Raw genomic sequence first — 20657 nt, 5'->3', positions numbered from 1 at the left:
TTAAATAACTGGTAAGTATTCTAATTTGAATTTAGAAAATACTAATATTCTTCTGAAACTATCTTCTTCTATGCAATTTACTATTTTTGTTGGAAATAGCCACAATTTTGCTTTAAAATAACGTTTATTTGACGATTCAATTTCCACTTCGGAAATCGTTGTGGAAACCGAAACGTCAACTAAACATTACTTTTAAAGTAAAATTGTGGGTTATTCTATTCCCAACAAAAATAGTAAATTAGAAAAATACTACCTAAAAAAAGGTATCAGGGCAAGTGTTTTACAGGATAAAGGAATGCCTTATATAATGTCTAAAAAGAAATAAAACTAAAATATAGTGGGAATACATTCTAAAACATAATTTCTATAGATTAACATAAAAAACATATATTTATTGAAATACGTAATTTATTGTGTTGGCAACTGTAAATATTTACCACAAAATATAGATATATTATGCAAATGGCATAAGCAAAACGGTACTTATGGTTATGATTGTTAAAAAGAGTACTAATACAATACTAACCAGCCATTTGTAACAGTAAAATCACACGTTTCCAGAGATATTACTGATTCAGATAACACGTGCAAATACACAAAAAACAAGCGAACTGAATGGAACTACTAGGACAATTGATCAATTTGCGATACTGATAATTTTATTCACATGTATTAAATCCGGACAAGAAGCTGTTGTATGTAATATACGTCAAAAATCGACCGATCCGCAAACTGAACCGTCCTACGTATAATCTCACTTCACAGCTGTTAACCAACGCTTGCTTTCTTGCTTTGTCGTTGTCGTTTTTCGAGCTAGCAAAAGCGCGCCGGACGAATCCATTCTCAGCCGATGTCGAGGTGAGGTCCGATACCCGAGTCGACCTAATAATTTGTAGTTTTACCTGTTTTTAACTAATTATTGTAGTCTTAGGACGTGGATTTTTTCTGATCTATTTTTACGTTCGGTTTGTGAATGACCGTTCCTAATACATTAAGTAAATTTAATTATCGTAAGAGCAAGATTTACGGTGAAATCGATAAGTTTTGCGAGGCATGTCGTGGGTTTTAGGAGTTGTTTGGCGATTTATGCTAATGCTTATCTGCTCGGGACCGATAAACTATCTACGATTCGCAAATTGTTATATTCCTAAAACATTACGTGGAGGAAAGTTCCTTATTTAGCTGGAAAGATGTTTTTTTATATCACTCAAGTTATTACTTTTATGCATCATCTTCGTGAACAGATACCGCCATCTTTACTCCTTGCTGGAACTACCGTAGATAGCTATTTCTTCGGTTACAGTTATCTACAGTACAGATTTACATTTCGATGGAAAGTGAACCAGACAAGAATTCCTTGTATTATGTAATTTTACAACTTGTAATAATCTCCATCCGTGTCGGTTAAATTAAAATGGGTAGGTTTCTGGGAAATCAAAATGATCTTTACAGCAACGGATTAAAAGAATTTTTTATACAAGAGTCATAACAATCTGAATAAATGTGTGTATGTAAAGCATGAAATTTATTTTAATTTATACATACCAACATGGCCGGCCAACAATCTGTCATTGGTTAGAAAAAAACTGATATTTCTAGATTTCCAAATAGACCAGGGCATTTAGGAAAAAAATTAATCGATTTTTAACCCTTAACTTACTATTGACGTGGATGTTTCTGGACGTAGACACTGGCATATGCGGTATGTCATACCGTTGTATGTCATACCGTTGCCTATTTACCCCAGTAATAGGGAAAAAAACATGAAAAAATGTTAATTTGAAGGTGCGAAACGGTAGATGAGAAATAACTGATGCTAATTCCGTGAAGACGTACAGCTAATTTTTCTTCTTCTTTTTTTAAGTTACAAAGAATGAAAAACTCAGTTTTTTGACTATAAAACGTTTCTTGTTAATTTTAGAGAAAAATGTTTTAACACCGTACCCCTCAGAGACCTTCCAGTAGTTGTAACCCCCCCCCCCCCTTAGGATCATCCTGGTTATGCCTATGGATTTTACTAATAATGGTAACGGATGTACGCTAAAATTAGTCTTTTTTGTAAATTCAACGTGGGACATATTATTATATTGTTATTATAACATCAAAAATCAGAAATTTCGCATAAAAACAAACGTTGTCAAAAGATAAACATTTCACATATCGCATTACTGTAAAACATAAACAGAAGTAAGGTCATACTGAATATAACCATGTTTTAAATCATTCCAATGTTTTACTTAATTATTTCACCACTATCAATTAAATGTTGTGCTAAAATGTTTATGCTTTTTATTTAATCACTTTTTGTTTTATCAAGAATGTTCCAAAATAAACGCAAGACAAAATTTGATTAAAATTATTTTTTCTTATAAAAAATAATTGTTAAATGTGTCTAAGGACTCTTCCCCTATAATTAGAACAGTGCAAACATAGATTTCTGCATTTAAAAACTGGTTCTACAATTTAAGGACAGTTTACGTAAAGTCCGTCCAAATGTCCAAGAACAACCAGCAATCATAATAAAAAATGCAAAATATGAATCTCATTAGGAACTTTGAACAATATCTTAGCCAAAGTTTGTTGAATTTGTGTTATTATTCGAATTTGAATGGCTGCTGCATTCATTCACAATGGAACAAAACCTTACCATACTTTGTCACACAGTTCAAAATATCATGGAAATCAGTAAATTAAAGTATGAATGGTTACAAAATCCACCCTATCCGCCAGATTTACGCCCTTCCGATTTCTGGCTGGTCTCACATCTCAAAAAATTCGTGTATCGATTTTTATCAAGGTAGAGATAGGTAAGAGCAGCCGTCGAAGCGTATTTTGGTCTTCCGGATTCTCGCTCCAGGGTTGGAATTAATAAGACTATTGGAGAAGTGTACTAAAGTTCAGGGAGATCATCATAATAAAATGTTCAAGAAACTAAGTTTTCAATCTAATAGCATATAAAACAACATCAAAAAATATTACTCTACATCCTAACAGATTGAAACAATGGGAACCTTCTCTGGCAACACCTCCGAGGCTTCTACAATTTGCAAGCCATAACGGATGCTGAGCCTAAGGAAGACGAGGGAATTTTACAATTTATAATTCACGTCCCATCTGCTCAGCGCGGTAAAGTTCCAACGAGAATGGCTCCCTTCGTACTCCAATCAGAGTAAACATGTAAATAAAAAATGAATAACCATTTTCAATTTCGTTGCAATACGAAACTATAGCCGCATTATATTCTAGTCTCTAGTCCAATCAGAGAGTGCAGCAAGCACCTCTACCGGTTTCGAAACTTATTAGTCTCTCATCAGGAGGCACATCTGCTGCTCTCTCTGACCCAACTAGGACAAACCCCGGCGTGCAGTCACGGATTGCAACGAAAGAAATGGCATGGATGCCCTAGCGGCAACTGCTAGCAAAAGACTAAGTTTTCATTCTAATAGCACATAAAGAAGCCTCGGAGGTGTTACCAGAGAAGGTTCCCATTGTTTTCAATCTGGTAAGATGTAGAGTAACATATTTGGATGTTGTTTTTTATGTGCTAGTAGATTGAAAACTTAGTCTTTTGCTAGCAGTTGCCGCTAGGGCATCCCTGCCATTTCGTTCGTTGCAATCCGTAACTGCACTCCGGGGTTTGTCCTGGTTGGGTCAGAGAGGGAGCAGCGTATGTGCCTCCTGATGAGAGACTAATAAGTTTCGAAACCGGTAGAGGTACATGCTGCACTCTCTGATTGGACTAGAATATAATGCGTCTGTAGTTTCGTGTTGCAACGAAATTGAAGATGGTTATGCATTTTTTAATAAAATGTTCCTTCTTTTCAGACTGTTGTTGTACGCAAGGATATGGTGACGTCATGATTTTTGATTGACTGTGATTGAGCATCACCATTATTTTTTTAAACAAAAATAAGCACTTTAAACCGATGAAACTTACAGATCATATAAATAATACATAAGTAAAGTAACTTGTGAAGTGGTAATGATAAAATTTATTTGTGATGCTAATTAAGAAGTGATTTTCGCGATTTTTTTACCAAAAAAATAAAAGAAACCAACAATATTTTGAGCGCAACTCACTTACTTTTAATGTTACAAGTTTTTTTAAAAAACAAAAATAAACCTTTTTTTAGACACTTTAAAAAAAGTTGAAATGAATTTTCCCCGAAAAGTGCTTCGTTTTTGGGCTATTTCATAGTGAAATATTCGATTTAGAATTTGATGAAGGAGAACCTACTTTTCATTAGCTACAACTGCTTCTACTGGGTCTACATACCTCAAGCATACACCTTTTTTTAAGTTTTTTATAAGCTATATTTTTGCTAAGAATATTTTTTTCGCTGAAATACTTACTTTTTGAGTTATCTCCGAAAAACCGTCTAAAAGCATGTTTTTTTTTTTGTTAAAAATGAACATATTCACTTGCAAATAACTCGAAAAGTATTGACTTAAGGAAAAAACTCTATAGAACAAAAGTTGCTTATATATAACGTTCTTGAACTCCTAAGTGGAGCATAGAGCTTTAGTGAAAACGCGCCATCGGGTTCTATTTTGCGCTAGGGCCTTCACCTCATCCCAAGACTTTCCTTGACTTCTTATCTCGTCCATGATGGATCTTCTCCAAGTTTGTGCTTGGCGACCTCTTTTTCTCTTTCCTTGGGGATTCCACTCTAGGGCAGTTTTTGCAATACTGGAACTATCTTTTCGGAGTGTGTGACCTATCCACCCCCACTTTCTGGATTTTATTTCATTTTCTACCCTCTTTTGTTGGTTCAGGTGTAGCAGGTCTTCGTTTCTGATAGTGTTTGGCCAGAAAATACGGACAATTCTTCGTAGACATTTGTTAACAAAGACCTGCAATTTGTCTGTAAGGGATTTTGTCACTTTCCAGGTTTCACATCCATAGAGTAGAACAGACATAACATTTGACTGGAATATTCGGATCTTTGTCCTTGTAGTATATTCCCCAGACCTCCAAACAGAGTTAAGCATGCTGAATGCTTGTTGAGCTTTTCGTATCCTCATACGAATATCGTCTTCTGTACCTCCACTTTCTGTTATGACACTTCCAAGGTACGTGAAGTTTTCCACATTTTCAATCTGCTTGTTGTCGATATTAAATAGCGTGTTGTTCCTTGCATTTATTCTCATGGATTTGGTTTTACCAATATTGATTTTTAAACCTATTTTATTGGCCTCAGTGGATAGTGTTTCCAATTGATCGGCCACATCCTGGAACCTTTGTCCTAACAGGCAGATATCGTCGGCGTATTCTAGATCACTTAGGCGTGTGGTTAACGTCCATTGTATCCCTTTTGTGTCTAAGTCTAGTTTGGAGGGAACATAGTCTAGAGCTATGTTAAACAGAAACGGAGAAAGCACACATCCCTGTCTGACTCCAGTAAGTACGTCAAATTCGTCACTGTTGATCCCATTGTGTGTCACGCTGCACGTCGCCTCAGTGTACAATAACTTTATAATGGAAATTATTTTATGAGGAATGTTTCTTAGCTCTAAAATTTTCCATATAGCAGCATGAGATAGGCTGTCAAAGGCACGTTCGAAATCAACAAAAACCATGTATAGAGGTGTGTTCCATTCAACCGATTGTTCCATTATTCCCTCACAGTATTAATGTGATCTATGCAGGAAGATTCTGGTCTAAAACCTGCTTGATTCGCTCGACATTCAACCTTGTTTGTTAATCTGTTATGTATGATGGTTGTAAAAATTTTATTTATGACGGTAAGCAAGGTTATTCCTCTCCAATTTTTGCAGAGTGTGAGGTTGCCCTTTTTTGGAAGCTTAATAGTGTTACCTTTTTTCCAGCCCGCTGGAATGCGGTTTGTTTCCCACACCTCTCGGATTATGGGGAGCAAAAGTTCAGCGGTTAGATGCGGGTCAGTTTTAAGTAGTTCGGCAGCAATGTTATCGATTCCCGGGGACCTGTTATTTCTCAGAGATTTGATAGCTGTTATTATCTCCGTTTTGGAAGGGGACTCGCAAGATATATGCAGGTCTATATTCTGCGGGTTTTCGACAATTTCATCTGCGTTATCCCTGGGGGTGCCTAGCATCCTGAAAGTGCTCTTTCCATCTCTCTACTTGGTCATCCGTTGTAGTAAGTAATTCACCTGTCTTGGATCTTACAATGTTCGAACAGTTGTTGTACGCTTTCAGACTGTTGTTGTACGCAAGGATATGGTGACGTCATGATTTTTGATTGACTGTGATTGAGCATCACCATTATTTTTTTAAACAAAAATAAGCACTTTAAACCGATGAAACTTACAGATCATATAAATAATACATAAGTAAAGTAACTTGTGAAGTGGTAATGATAAAATTTATTTGTGATGCTAAATAAGAAGTGATTTTCGCGATTTTTTTACCAAAAAATAAAAGAAACCAACAATATTTTGAGCGCAACTCACTTACTTTTAATGTTATAAGTTTTTTTAAAGAAACAAAAATAAACCTTTTTTTAAACACTTTAAAAAAGTTGAAATGAATTTTCCCCGAAAAGTGCTTCGTTTTTGGGCTATTTCATAGTGAAATATTCGATATAGAATTTGATGAAGGAGAACCTACTTTTCATTAGCTACAACTCTGCTTCTACTGGGTCTACATACCTCAAGCATACACCTTTTTTTTAAGTTTGTTATAAGCTATATTTTTGCTAAGAATATTTTTTCGCTGAAATACTTACTTTTTGAGTTATCTCCGAAAAACCGTCCAAAAACATGTTTTTTTTTTTGTTAAAAATGAACATATTCACTTGCAAATAACTCGAAAAGTATTGACTTAAGGAAAAAACTCTATAGAACAAAAGTTGCTTAGAATTAGTCATTTTATCCAATTCCGGACTTATTTTGAATGTATATTTTTCACCTTTGAGAGGGGGGTTTTCCCCTCCATTTTTGTAAAATGGAGGGGATGTAGAATTGTAAACTTTTTCTTATATAATAATAGACAATTTCAACTACCTTTTCCCAAATTTTCATCCTTCCTTTATTTTTTTTGGGGTCAGATTGTTCTTTGATCGGGCTATAGTCAAAAATCGTCAGCAAACAGTTAGCCAGTAGCCAGTGCGAGAACATAATAGTCATCAGTGATATCCCTTTAGGTCTGGATCCCGCGTATGAAAAAAAAGTTGATTAATAGCAAGCTGAAAATTTGTTAATAGCTTAAGGGTGTCTATTCGGACAAACTTTGATATATGGGAGCACTGGAACAGGGGAAGTTTTAATTGTGGAACAGGTTAAAAATTTGGAACGGTCAGACCACGAAAACGGCACATTTATTTTGTCCGACAGAATAGACTTAAACTCTCCGAACAGAGATTAAACTCTCATGCAAAAATCAGACTGCTATTTATCACCTGTCATAATTCCTCTCATTTGACATATTCTACATGTTCCACTCATTAAAACGCCCATTTGGTGATAAATAGCAGTTTGATTTTTGCATGAGAGTTTAATCTCTATTCGGAGAGTTTAAGTTTGTTCTGTCGGACAAAATAAATGTGCCGTTTTCGTGGTCTGACCGTTCCAAATTTTTAACCTGTTCCACAATTAAAACTTCCCCTGTTCCAGTGTTCCCATACATCAAAGTTTGTCCGACTAGACACCCTTAAGCTATTAACAAATTTTCAGCTTGCTATTAATCAACTTTTTTTTCATACGCGGGATCCAGACCTACTTCTACTCGCGCTGATCGACTATTCGCTGATAGTTTCTGATTGCTTTGACCGCTAGTTGGAACAAACCTATACTGTCAAGCATTATCATAAGAGAAGATCTACTATCCTATTATCCCGCTATCTTCCTCCAGCATCTGCCTCCAAGCCTTTTGTAGAATTGCAATACATTTAGTAGTTTTTTTAGAAAAAAAATTCAAAAATCAGTAATTAAGACATTTTTCAACAAAAGATTGCAAATAACTCGAAAAAGAAGCATTTTTCGAAAAAATAAAGAAAACAAGTATTCATTTGAATGAAATACGCGTAAAAAATTGTATACGAAGTGATTCGAGAAATTGTTTTTTGCTATTTCGGCACCATGGAAAAATAAAAAAAAAAAAAGAATGTGCACTTTGTACGCACGTAAGAAGTTATACTTCTATTATATGATTTCAACGAAATCAATATACTTTAAACAGCTTATTTATATTTAATTTAAATATTACACTAATTTTAATACTTCTACTTTCCAAAAATTTTTATTAAAACAATACCAAAAAGAAAAAAATAAAAGAATAAAACTCACACAAACACATTGAAAAATGCCACAAAGAAATGAGTTCTGAACAATAATTGTTGCCAAAAATTTTAACTAAATAAGTATTTTCTGAAAAAAATTATATAATAATATACTTACAATCATAAAATGTATAAAAAAAAATAAAAAAATAGTAACTTGCATTGGGGATCGAATCCGCTTCCCGTCGATCCCTTCGATCGAAAATCGAAGTTCTTTTCCATTGCGCCACCTTCGCGTATCTGTCATGTGGGAATATACACCAACTGAACGTTTACACCCTTACACCATAAACTTTTTGACAGTTGTTTATTACTTATATGAATTTAATCAAATTAGTTTGATTTTTGTGAAATTAAAGGAATATTTTGTGGAATAACAATATATTAGGTGAATATTGGTAGAAATTTTGATGGTAATCAAATTATGTAAATCAAAGCATTACATACTATTTTGGTATTAGGTTCATTTTAAATTTTCCGAATAGGTAGGTCTCTGTGTAATTTTTTATTGGGATACTGAAACATTTACAATTATTACGTACATGTCGCTTTTAAAAACTATTCAAAACTCACTACAATAATTATAAACTTGCTTTTTTCTCTGCCATCACAACAATAAAAACTAATATACACAATTTTTTGTATCCATAATCTCCATATTGAACAATTATTGAGAGATGATTTTAACACCCAATCGGATCCCGTATAACGTTTGAACGACTAATAATACCATACTGTCGGTGTGCGCATGCACCAGGAAATGTTCAAATTCACCTTCTTCTTAACGTGCCCTATCAAGTCCCCTTGACGTTGGCGATTAACATGGCGAAACTGTCTCTGTCTCGAGCTATTCTAAATAGGTGTTCTGCTTTCTTTATTCCTGTCCACTCCCGGATATTCTTCAACCAAGAGGCCTGCTTTCTACCAATTCCTCTGCGTCCTTCGATTTTACCCATCATAATGAGTTGAAGAATATTATACCGGTCTCCCCTTACTACGTGTCCAAAATAGGCCATCTCTCTATATTTGATGTTATCGAGCAGCTCGCGGGTAGCATTTGCTCTCTTAAGGACTGCCACATTTGTCAGCATAGCCGTCCATGGTATTTTCAGAATACGTCTGTGCAGCCACATTTCAAAGGCCTCCAAACGGTTAATGGTGGATATTTTTAATGTCCATGCTTCGACACCATACAAGAGGACCGACCAAATGTAGCATTTAATCATGTGCTCTCGAAGTTGAAATTTCAAGGTATCATTACAGAAGAATGACCTCATTTTTAAAAATGTCGTGCGGGCTATCTCTATTCTACACTTGTATCTCTTTATCTGGATCTAGTTGTTCAGTAATATGGCAACCAAGATATTTAAATCTGGGTACTCTTTGAATTATATGACCATCAACATATAACCGTGAATCTTAATGGGCCAAACGGCTAAATACCATGTATTTTGTTTTTGAACAGTTTATATTTAGGCCAAACTCTCTTCCCACTCTGTCAATGGCATTTAAAAGGTGTTGTAATCCATTCATATCATCACTTAAAATAACTGTATCGTCTGCATATCTGATTGTATTTATCAGAATTCCATTAACCTTCACACCCCATTCCAAATTATGCAGCGCTTCCTTAAATATTCTCTCTGAATACAAATTGAACAACAGTGGGGACAGTATACAACCCTGTCTGACACCTCTTTGTATTTTGCATATTTCTGTTGATTTTCCATTTATGCAAGCTGTCGCTGTTTGACGCCAGTATAATTTTTCTATGATTCGTACATCTTGACTATCAACTCCTTTATCCTTTAATATTTTAATTAATTTGTGATGTTTTACTCGATCAAAGGCCTTCTCATAGTCAATAAATACAGCAAAGACGTCTTTCCTTTCAACTCGGCATTTCTGCAATAACACATTTAGTGCAAAGAGTGCGTCCCGGGTTCTCAGTCCATTTCTGAAGCCAAATTGTGTTTCATCCTGGTCTTCTTCACATTTATCTCTGATTCTACTGTGGATGATACGTAGAAAGATTTTCAAGGTGTGGCTCATAAGGCTTATCATTCTATAGTCGCTACAGTTTTTCGGACGTTGTTTTTTTTGTAGGGTTATGAATTCGGACTTTAACCAATCTTCAGGGATATCACCAGTCGAATAAACATCATTGAAAAGTTTGACTAGTATTCCAATGTTTTCCTCATTTATGAGCTTTAACATTTCTGTAAGTATGTTGTCGGGACCAACTCAACGGCTTTCTTGTTTTTTGCCAATTTTATAGCATGTTGTATTTCTGATTTTAGTATTTCTGGTCCTTCACCTTCATCTAAAGCGTCCAGTTCTTCGGGTCTATCATCATTATACAGTTAATTTATATAATTATACCAGGTAGTTCGAATTTCGTGTTCGTCTATTATCATTTTTCCCGACGAATCGGTTATAGTATGTGGAGTTTTCTTATAATAAAGACCAGCTACTTCTCTAACTTTTTAAAATTTACCCTCGTGCCTAAAGAAGTATAACTTCAATTACATACTACTTAGAAAACTAGATTAAATAACTATTAGATTACAATTATGGATCCATCATAAATTTTTATTTTGCTAAATATGTACTTCTTTTCTGTTTCAGAGCGATGAGTTCAAAGCTAAAGCAGATCAAAATAACGACCTATCTGGTTTAGTAAATACTTTCATCACGCCCTGCGATGTCATGCAGAACAGCGACATAGTTTTTAGTTGTGTTAGTGATCCCACTAACGCAAAAGAAGTAAGTATCTTTGATTCTGAGCGGGCAATATTCTTTGGTACAATCTATTAATAAGATCCCTGGACATACAGAGGGAATGTTAATCCCTATTCCTATGGAATCCCATGGAACGTGACGTGGCACTCTTCGCCAGTTCACGCCGGCAAAAAGAAATAGAAAATAGATAATACAGGGAGTCCAGAAACTCTACTGACTTACGAAGACAGGAGATTCTTCAGATAATTTTAAGACAATTTAGCTCAATTCACCTAGTCCTGAAACTGGCGTCTTGTAATTAGTTTTTCTTAAATACCTCCAGAACGCTTCAATTTAGAAAAACGAAAATCGGTGCGTATATTTATCTTCCAGAGATAAATCGATTTCATCCATTGCGAATTTCTAGTACCGATCATAGGCGTCCGTTTTGGGTAGGGCAACGGTTATTTTATCACATAACTTTTTTGTCTTTAACTTTTGAACATTTTTGACACTGGATTATTAAATTGTGAGGTATTCTAGTAATAAAAGGTACTCTTGCTTTAAGTCAGTAGGACACAGGGTTTTCTAGAAAAATTGATTCGAAAATTTTTCGTTTTTTGAATTAGAAAAAAAAGTTGGTGTATTTTACCAACTTAAAGCAAGAGTAACTTTTAGTATTAGAATAACTCATAGTTTAATAATCTAGAGTCAAAAATGCTTAAAATTGAAAGACAAAAATGTTATGCGATAAAATAACCGCTGAACTACCCAAAAGGGGCGCATATGACCCGTACTAGAAATTCGCAATTAATGAAATCGATTCATCTCTGAAATATAAATAAACGTATAGTCCTGTCGCCAGGGGCGGTACAACGGCCTCCTTTATTCAGATGGACTTACCTAAGTTTTTTTATGTATTTTGACCCGTAGAACACGAATTTTTTGGGTAACAGTTGATCCGGATGTCGATAACATTGTTATAAACAAAGAACTTGAGGAGTTACATAACAGCGATTTCTCGCAAAACAAAACATTTTTTTGTATTTTTGGGTCATTCTAAGCAAAAATGTTCTTACAAGTTTTTTCGTAGAATGCATAGTTTTCGAGATAAACGCGGTTAAACCTTCACAAAATCGAAAAATTCCAATTTTTGGACCCAAATAACGTTTGATTAAAAAATAAAATAGCAATTCTGCTTACCGCATTTGAAAGCTTAAGTCAAATTATATCGGTTTTGATTATTTGCATTGCTAAAAATTTATTTTTTTATTGTTAAACAAAGCTATAAACACATAGTGTTTCCCGTGCCTAATACATGCGTTTACATGCATGCTACGTAGAAATTGGCTCGCTTGCACTTGTACCTACTCTACCTACTCGTTCGAATTGAAATGAGAGATCATTGATAACATCACTCAAGCATTAGGTGTTTGTAGCCTTTGTTTAACAATAAAAAAATAAATTTTTAGCAATGAAAATAATCAAAACCGATATAATTTGACTTGATCTTTCAAATGCGGTAAGCAGAATTGCTATTTTATTTTTTAATCAAAAGTTATTCGGGTTAAAAAATTGCAACTTTTTGACTTTTTGAAAGTTGAACCGCATTTATCTCGAAAACTATGCATCCTACGAAAAAACTTGTCAGAACATTTTTTGCTTAGAATGACCCAAAAAATATAAAAAAATGTTTTGTTTTGCGAGAAATCGCTGTTATGTAGTTCCTCAAGTTCTTTGTTTATAACAATCTTATCGACATCCGGATCAACTGTTAGCCAAAAAAATCGTATTCTACTGGTCAAAATACATAAAAAAACTTGGGTAAGTCTATCTGAATAAAGAAGGCCGTTGTACCCTCCTGACGACAGGACTAGTACCAGTTTTGGGATTTCTAAATAGTTTTTTTTTGAAATTTTTTTTGGAAATTCAAAAAAAGAAAAATTTTGAAATCGATTTTTCTAGAAAACGGTGTATCTTATCGACTTAAAATAAGAGTACGTTTTAGTTGTAGCATACTTCACAATTTAATAATCCAGAGTAAAACCTTAGAAATTAAAGATAAAAAAATTATGTAATAAAATAACTGTTGCCCTACCCAAAACGGACGTCTATGACCAGTACTAGACATTCGCAATGCATGGAATCGATTTATCTCTGGAAGATAAATATGTGTACCAATTTTCTTTTTTCTCATTAGAAGTGTTCTGGAGTTATTTAAGAAAAACTAATCACAAGACGCCATCTTCAAAGAGCTCTAGCTCCCTTAGGGAGCATTTTCAGACTATGTGAATCGGGTTAAAATATCTTAACATTATCTGAGGAATCTCCTGTCTTCGTTTGTCGGTGGAGTTTCTGGACACCCTGTATAATATAGTCCATTCTCTAACGGTAAAATATTGCAAAACCTCTAAATTTTAAAGAACCGATTGGATTTACATGAAATTTGGCATACACATAGCTAACATGTCAAAGAAAAAAAGTTAATACTTTTTGAGTTATTTGCGAGTGAAAATGTTAATTTTTCAACAAAAAAAAAGCACGTTTGTAGACGGTTTTTTGCAAATAACTTAAAAAGTAAGTATTTTATCAAACAAAGCATTTTTCGCAAAAATATAAATTTATAAAAAAGTTAAAAAAAAATGGTGTATGTATGAGGTCTCTAGAGCCAGTAGAAGCAGAGTTGTAGCTAATGAAAAATAGGTTCTTCTTCTTCAGGTGCCATTTTCGCTATGGAGGTTGGTAATCATCATAGCTATTTTAATTTTTGAGGCAGTAGCTCCAATTAGTTGTTTTGCGCTGCATGCAAACCATTCTCTCAGGTTCTTCAACCATGAAATTCGTCTTCTTCCGATGCTTCTTCTGCCATCTATCTTTCCTTGCATTATGAGTCGCAGGAAGCCATACTTTCCGCCCCGCATTACATGTCCGAGATACTGTAGCTTTCTTTCTTTAATTGTAAATTCAACTTCCTTCTCTTTACCTATTATTCTCAGTACTTCATTATTCGTAACTCTATCTACCCAGGAAACCCTCATAATTCTTCTACAGGTCCATATTTCAAAGGCGTTAAGTCGTCTCATTGTCTCTAGATTTAACGTCCATGATTCCACTCCATAGTATAGTACACTGTATACGTAACATTTTCTTAGGCGTTCATATTATAAAAATAGGTTCATATTCGTCAAATTACAAATCGAATATTTCAACGTGAAATAACCAATAAATGAAGTACTTTTTTGGAAAAACTCATTACAATTTTTTTAAAGTGTTCAAAAAAGTTTATTTTCGTTTTTTAAAAAAGTTTCTATCATTGTTTGGTATCTCGTATCATTTTCGAGTTACATGTAGAAAAATACAGATTTTTAAGAAAATTTAAAAATGCAGTCTATAATTTGATCTTATTTTTTTCAAAAACCATGTTACGAGTCTCTTTTTTTTTCATATGCTACAAAAATGTTTTATATAGTTTTTTTTCGTGAGATGCATAGTTTTTAAGGCATTTTCAAAAAGCCGTCAGAAAAGTGTCATTTTTCAATGAAAATGACACATTTTTAACCACGAATAACTCAAAGAATTAGAGCAAAAGAAAAAAAAATATAGAGCAGTTTTCTAGCCACTTCCGTGGTCATTTTAACCACAAAGATTTTCCACCCCTGAGAAGGGGTGGAAACCACCGCCAAGATATAAACGGCACAGGATATAGTGTAGACTTTGTTTCTTGAGCTATTCCCTACTTACTGTGAAAATATCAAGTAAATTGATGCAGTAGGATGGAATAGGGAACTTGCACTAAAAAATTTTTTTGCATAAAATTGTTAATTTATGTTTAAAAATGTTATATTCAAAATATTACGTCTTAACAATGAATAGTGTACGTACAACAACTGATAATAGTTCCGCGTCCAAAATTTCCGTTTCAAACAACTTCAAAAGCGCGAGCTGGGGTCTGACGTCACAGACCACTCGTATCGTTCGCCCGTTCGGTATTCTATTGCATTGAATGTAGTTTGCCATTGCCAGTTGTGCGTGTCGAATAACTGTGCTGTTTGCTCGTTATTTATGGTATTGTATTTAGTGTAGTTTAGTGTATTTAGTGTGTAATATGCTTTATCAAAATGGAAAACAAATCTGCGCTATATAAGTACTGTATAGTGCCGGGATGCAAAATCACAACTGTCAGAACATCCAACAAACATTTTTGATCCTTTGTAGTCGAAATGGTTATGCTAAGTACTAATAAACATTACAATAAAATATAATAAACTTTATAAAAATTTAGTTTCTTTATTATTATGCAAATTACACCGTAATCTTTTCCAGGATATACGAAATCTTTCTATTAGGGGTAGGTAGATCAAACCCACGGGGTAAACCGTATACTATAATATGTACCAAACTATTGTTATAGACGGTTTAAACATGCTTATTAATAATACTTACTAATTTTCCTTAACACCTCGCATTTCTCCAATAGAATAGCTTTCACTACTTTTTATAAAATTTGCCACCACGAAGACATCAACGGTAGGTAAGTTGTCAGATTGACCTTTTGAAAACCCCTCGTCCGTCATTTTATGCGTTTTAAATTCTTTACAAAGTAACACTCAACTTTATCAATTTCAATTTGAAACTAAGCTGATTGGGGAACTACTTACAATAATATAAGATGAACATAAATAATACCTAGGAATTTTCAATTAAAGACGATGAAAATGTACTATACAATCCCCAGAATAATAGGTCTGGATCCCGCGTATGAAAAAAAAGTTGAATATAGCAAGCTAAAAATTTGTTAATAGCTTAAGGGTGTCTAGTCGGACAAACTTTGATATATGCGAACACTGGAACAGGGGAAGTTTTAATTGTGGAACAGTTTAAAAATTTGGAACGGTCAGACCACGAAAACGTCACATGTATTTTGTCCGACAGAACTTCCAATTGATTTGTTACCCTTTCATTAAACTCTCATGCAAAAGGCTGCTATTTATCACCTGTCATAATTCCTGTCATTTGACATATTCTACGTGTTCCACTCATTATAATTCCGATTTGGTGATAAATAGCAGCCTGATTTTTGCATGAGAGTTTAATGAAAGGGTAACAAATCAATTGGAAGTTCTGTCGGACAAAATACATGTGACGTTTTCGTGGTCTGACCGTTCCAAATTTTTAACCTGTTCCACAATTAAAACTTTCCCTGTTCCAATGTTCCTATATATCAAAGTTTGTCCGACTAGACACCCTTAAGCTATTAACAAATTTTCAGCTTGGTTTTAATCAACTTTTTTTTTTCATACGCGGGATCCAGACCTATAGCCTAATCGCTTTCTTTTGAAAAACGGTCGTGAGTAATAGTACTTATACGTTATAAACACATTAGTAATTTCTAAAGATTTATAAATTTTACTTTGAAACTAAATAAACTGATTGTAGAACTATGCAAGAATACAAATAATAACTGGTAATTTCCATTTAAACACGATTAAAATGTAATATACAATACCCGTAATATGGTCGGTGACGTCAGACCAATAGAAGGACGTTCAAGAGCGTCCTAAGATATTTGAATTTTACAGAATTTTCAAAGCGTCGTAATTAGCGTACGGTTTAAAAATATTTGTTTTTTTCGCGTGCAAGCGTTTTAAGATCATGTTACCTTATGTTTTTTTAATATTTTTTTAATATTTAAAAATTTATGCAAGTTCCCTATTCGGAGCCAAATACCCTCATTGGCTGCATTAACTCCAAAACGGTCATTTACTGGGCTAATTAGAAAATTACCGCGGTTTATCTTGTTTTATTTAACTTATTTTTTAATGTATTTTGTCTCTTCCAGAACGTGGTAGGAAACTGCGGTATATTAAAGGCCGGCGATTACCTCGAAGGCAAAGGGTATGTGGAAATGACTAGTATAAATCCGAAAGATTCGCAGGACATCTGTGAAATGATCCGAAGTAAAGGTGGTAGGTACTTAGAAGCTCAAGTGCAAGGGTCAAAAAGAGAAGCAGATGATGGTACTTTGGTCGTCTTAACGGCAGGCGACCAAGCCTTGTTTTTAGATTGTCAGTCGTGCTTTAAGGCGATGGGAAAAACCAGCTTTTATCTAGGACCTGCAGGAGCTGCTTCTAAGGCTAGCCTGATATTACAAATTATTAAAGGTAAGTATCATTTATAATAATTATTTTAAGTAAGTATCCATTTTAGGGCCGGCGTAGCTCAGGCGGTAGTATGCTTGACTTGAGTGCTGGTAGGCCGCGGTTCAAATCCCACCGCCGGCAAGAACAACTAGACATTTTTTAACAATGTCTATAGGCCCCAGGTCCACTCAGGCTGAATAAAATGAGTACCTTGGGTAAAAGCAGGGGTAATAATAGGCGGTTGAAGCGTAGCACTGGCCCTGTTACCTTCCTTGTATACCGTAGGTCCTAGATATAGCAGACTACCCTGCTATAATCCCAAAGCCGCGTCAGCATATAAAACGGGAGACTATTATTAAGTATCCATTTTACAACTGGAAGCATGCGTGCATTTGAGCGGCCCGAATATACAGGGTGTTTCATTAATAATTGGAAATAGTTTAAATGTAGATTCTTGGGCTCAAAATAGTAAGATTTAACCCAAATCACTTAAATAAAATGTCGCTTCTTACTGAGTTACAGGGTGTTTTATTTAAAAATTTAAAAACTATTTTTTGTACCCAGTACTTTAAACCATTTGACATATCCTTCTCATACTTGTCAGCAAGTGTAGATACTCTACATCCTACTAAATTATGTTAAACAAACGTCTCCGGCTACTACCAGAGGCATACGACAGGGGAAAGTGAATGGTTGACTCTTCCCAAATTCTACGCTACTGGCGGAATTGCTATTTTAGTGCAATTTTTGGATTCTGTGATTAACAAATAATACTCAGCTCAATTTTAGCCCCCACCCCCTTCCCCCGTGAATTTTTTGAAATTGTTCAATTAATTGCAACCCACCTATGGTCTTGGAGAATACCCGTAATGTAACGATCCACTGTCAAACTCCCTCATACATATCTCTCACAATCTTTACATATTCGCCAGGGACTCCTTTCTTATTGAGTGCCCACCACAGAATCTCTCGAGGAACTCTATCATATGCTTTCTCAAGATCAATGAATACCATATGAGCGTTGGTTTCTTTATTCCTGTATTTTTCCATCAGTTGCCTTACAATGAAAATTGCATCTGTTGTTGATCTGCCCTGCATAAAGCCAAATTGATTATCGGATATTTCGGTTTCTTCACGTATCCGTCTATCAATTACTCTCTCCCATATTTTCATGGTGTGGCTAAGTAGTTTTATAGCCCTGCAGTTTGTGCATTGTTGTATGTCTCCCTTGTTTTTGTAGACAGGTTACTGCTACAGTAGACATATACTGCTTCTCCATTCGTCTGGCATTTGTCCAACTTCCATAATTCTATTGAATAGACCTGTTAGCCAACTTATTCCTGTCTCTCCCAATGCTCTCCATACTTCCCCAGGAATATCATCTGGTCCGACTGCTTTTCCTTTCTTTATTTTTTGAAGCGCTTGAGCCACTTCCTCGTTTGTTATTCTGGTAACTATTGTTGTTACTGTCTCCGTTAACTCCACAGGCTGTCTGTCAAATTCTTCATTTAATAAACTGTCAAAATACTTTCTCCATCTCTTTTTGACATCCGTTTCGTGAATTAGTATTTTATTATTTTCATCTCGGATACATCTAATCTGATTAAAATATTTTGCTTTCTTTGCTCTCTGTTTGGCTATTTTATATATCTTTGCTTCGCCTTCCCTGGTATCAAGTTGATCGTATAGGTTTGAATACGCTTCTGCTTTAGCTTTTGCTACTGCTACTTTCGCTTCCTTTTTGGCGACCATATAGTTTTGAAGATCTATGTCCGATCTGGCTTCTTGCCACTTTTTATATAATTTTCTCTTCTCTTTTATTTTTCCTTGTACTTCATTTGACCACCACCAAGTCTCTTTATCCTCAAACTTCTTTCCTGACGTTTTCCCTCCACGTGCTCAATCGTTTCAGGCTTATCGACGTAGACTAGTGACTTCACGTATCCCCACAGAAAATCGTCTAGCGGTGTTAAATCGGATTATCTTGGAGGCCAATTCATTGGTCCGACACACGAAAGTATGCGGTTACCAAACGTTTCTTCCAATAAATGAATAATTGTGGTACAAGCTGTGTGCCACGTTGCTCCTGCACATCATGGTTGTTCAAATGGGAAATGAAAAAGTGAGTAATCATGGCTCTGTAACGGTCACCATTGACTGTAACGTTCTGGCCAGTTAGAAAAGGCGAAAACGGCGGGTTTGTTGGGAAAAATATTCCCATGAGATTTTTTTGCATAATCACATTCGTGAGACATCCCAGAATAAGGTTCAAGAAGTCGCCCACGAAAAAAGTGGTCCAACTTTTTTTTAACAATTTTTTTTAACATTTTTTTTAATCAAATTGCAAAAATCAATATTTTTAGCCTGGACAAATTTTTTTTATATTTTTTGGACCATTCTGGACAAAAAAAGGTCTCTTAGAATTTTTCTCTAAAGTTGATCTTTTTCGAGTTATAAGCAATTTAAAATTTGTAAAACGTGAAAATTGCCATTTTTAAGACTTAATAACTCGGTTAAAAATTATTATTATGAAAGTCAGAAAGTGACTAAAACAAAGTTTAAAGCCCCCACTACATGATCCTGAAGAAATCTGTGTCATTAATTTATTACTAAGCTGTTATTTTTAATTAATAACAATGAGCGGTTAGATCGTATTGACGCGGCTGTAAATGTGGGTGCGAGTAAGATGCACAATCGGACTGCCGGAATGGCATCTCTCTCGCACTCAGCATTTACGGCCGCCTAACACGTGCATGGCGCTCATTATTATTACTTAAAAATAACAGCTTAGTAATAAAATAATGACAAAAATTTCTTCAGAATCCTGTAGGGAGGGCTTTAAACTTTGATTTAGTCACTTTTGACTTTCAGAATAATAACTTCTAACCTAGTTGTTAAGCCTTAGAAATCGCCATTTTTCTTTTTTTTTTTAATTTTAAATTGCTTATAACTCGAAAACGATCAACTTTAGAGAAAAATTATAACAGACCTTTTTTATCCAGAATGGTCCAAAAACCCTAAAAATAATTTGTCCGGGCCACAAATATTGATTTTTACAAGTTGATTAAAAAAAATTGTTAAAAAAATTTGGACCATTTTTCACGTGGGCGACTTCTTGAAGCTTATTCTGGAATTTCTCACGAATGTGATTATGGACAAAAAACTCATGGGAATATTTTTTCCAACGAACCCTCCGTTTTCGCCTTGTCTAAGTATCGTTTTTGAAGAAGTACGGACCAATGATTTTATCAGCCCATGAAGGTTCTAAGTGCAACCAAAGTGGTTGAAAAACATTGAATAAAAATCTTTTTTGCCCCCTTATTTTCTATTTATTGCTATTTTGCAGAAAGGGTAATAATTTAAGACATCTTAAACCAGCCGTATATGATACAAAATTCAATTATCTTTATTTTCTTTTCCTACGACTTTGTTCCAAAATGAATCGTTTTAAAGTTATAAGCAAAGAAAGTAGAAAAAAATCGATATTTCGAAATTTTTAAATATTTAAATTTCTTTATTAATGTTCCGGGCGTATT

General features: G+C 34.6%; 2 protein-coding genes across 3 annotated transcripts in view; one reads left to right on the top strand and one right to left on the bottom strand.

Annotated features, from left to right (window-relative positions):
* Window positions 1-955, bottom strand: part of LOC114331952 (uncharacterized) — a 49547-nt gene extending 48592 nt beyond the window's left edge. Inside the window, exon 1 of the mRNA XM_028281642.2 lies at window positions 527-955. The gene's annotated coding sequence lies outside the window, so the exon portion shown is untranslated. The remainder of the gene's footprint in view (window positions 1-526) is intronic.
* Window positions 1-20657, top strand: part of LOC114331953 (cytokine-like nuclear factor N-PAC) — a 167261-nt gene that overhangs the window by 134611 nt on the left and 11993 nt on the right. For both annotated transcript variants that reach the window (XM_028281644.2, XM_028281643.2), the window contains 2 exons: window positions 10889-11026; window positions 16821-17142. In XM_028281644.2, coding sequence (XP_028137445.1) covers window positions 10889-11026; window positions 16821-17142 — 460 coding nt within the window. The remainder of the gene's footprint in view (window positions 1-10888; window positions 11027-16820; window positions 17143-20657) is intronic.

Source organism: Diabrotica virgifera, chromosome 3, assembly GCF_917563875.1.
Source record: "Diabrotica virgifera virgifera chromosome 3, PGI_DIABVI_V3a".
NCBI lineage: Eukaryota > Metazoa > Arthropoda > Insecta > Coleoptera > Chrysomelidae > Diabrotica > Diabrotica virgifera.
Note: the sequence above shows the minus strand (reverse complement) of the source record. Positions and strands in the feature narration are given on the sequence as shown.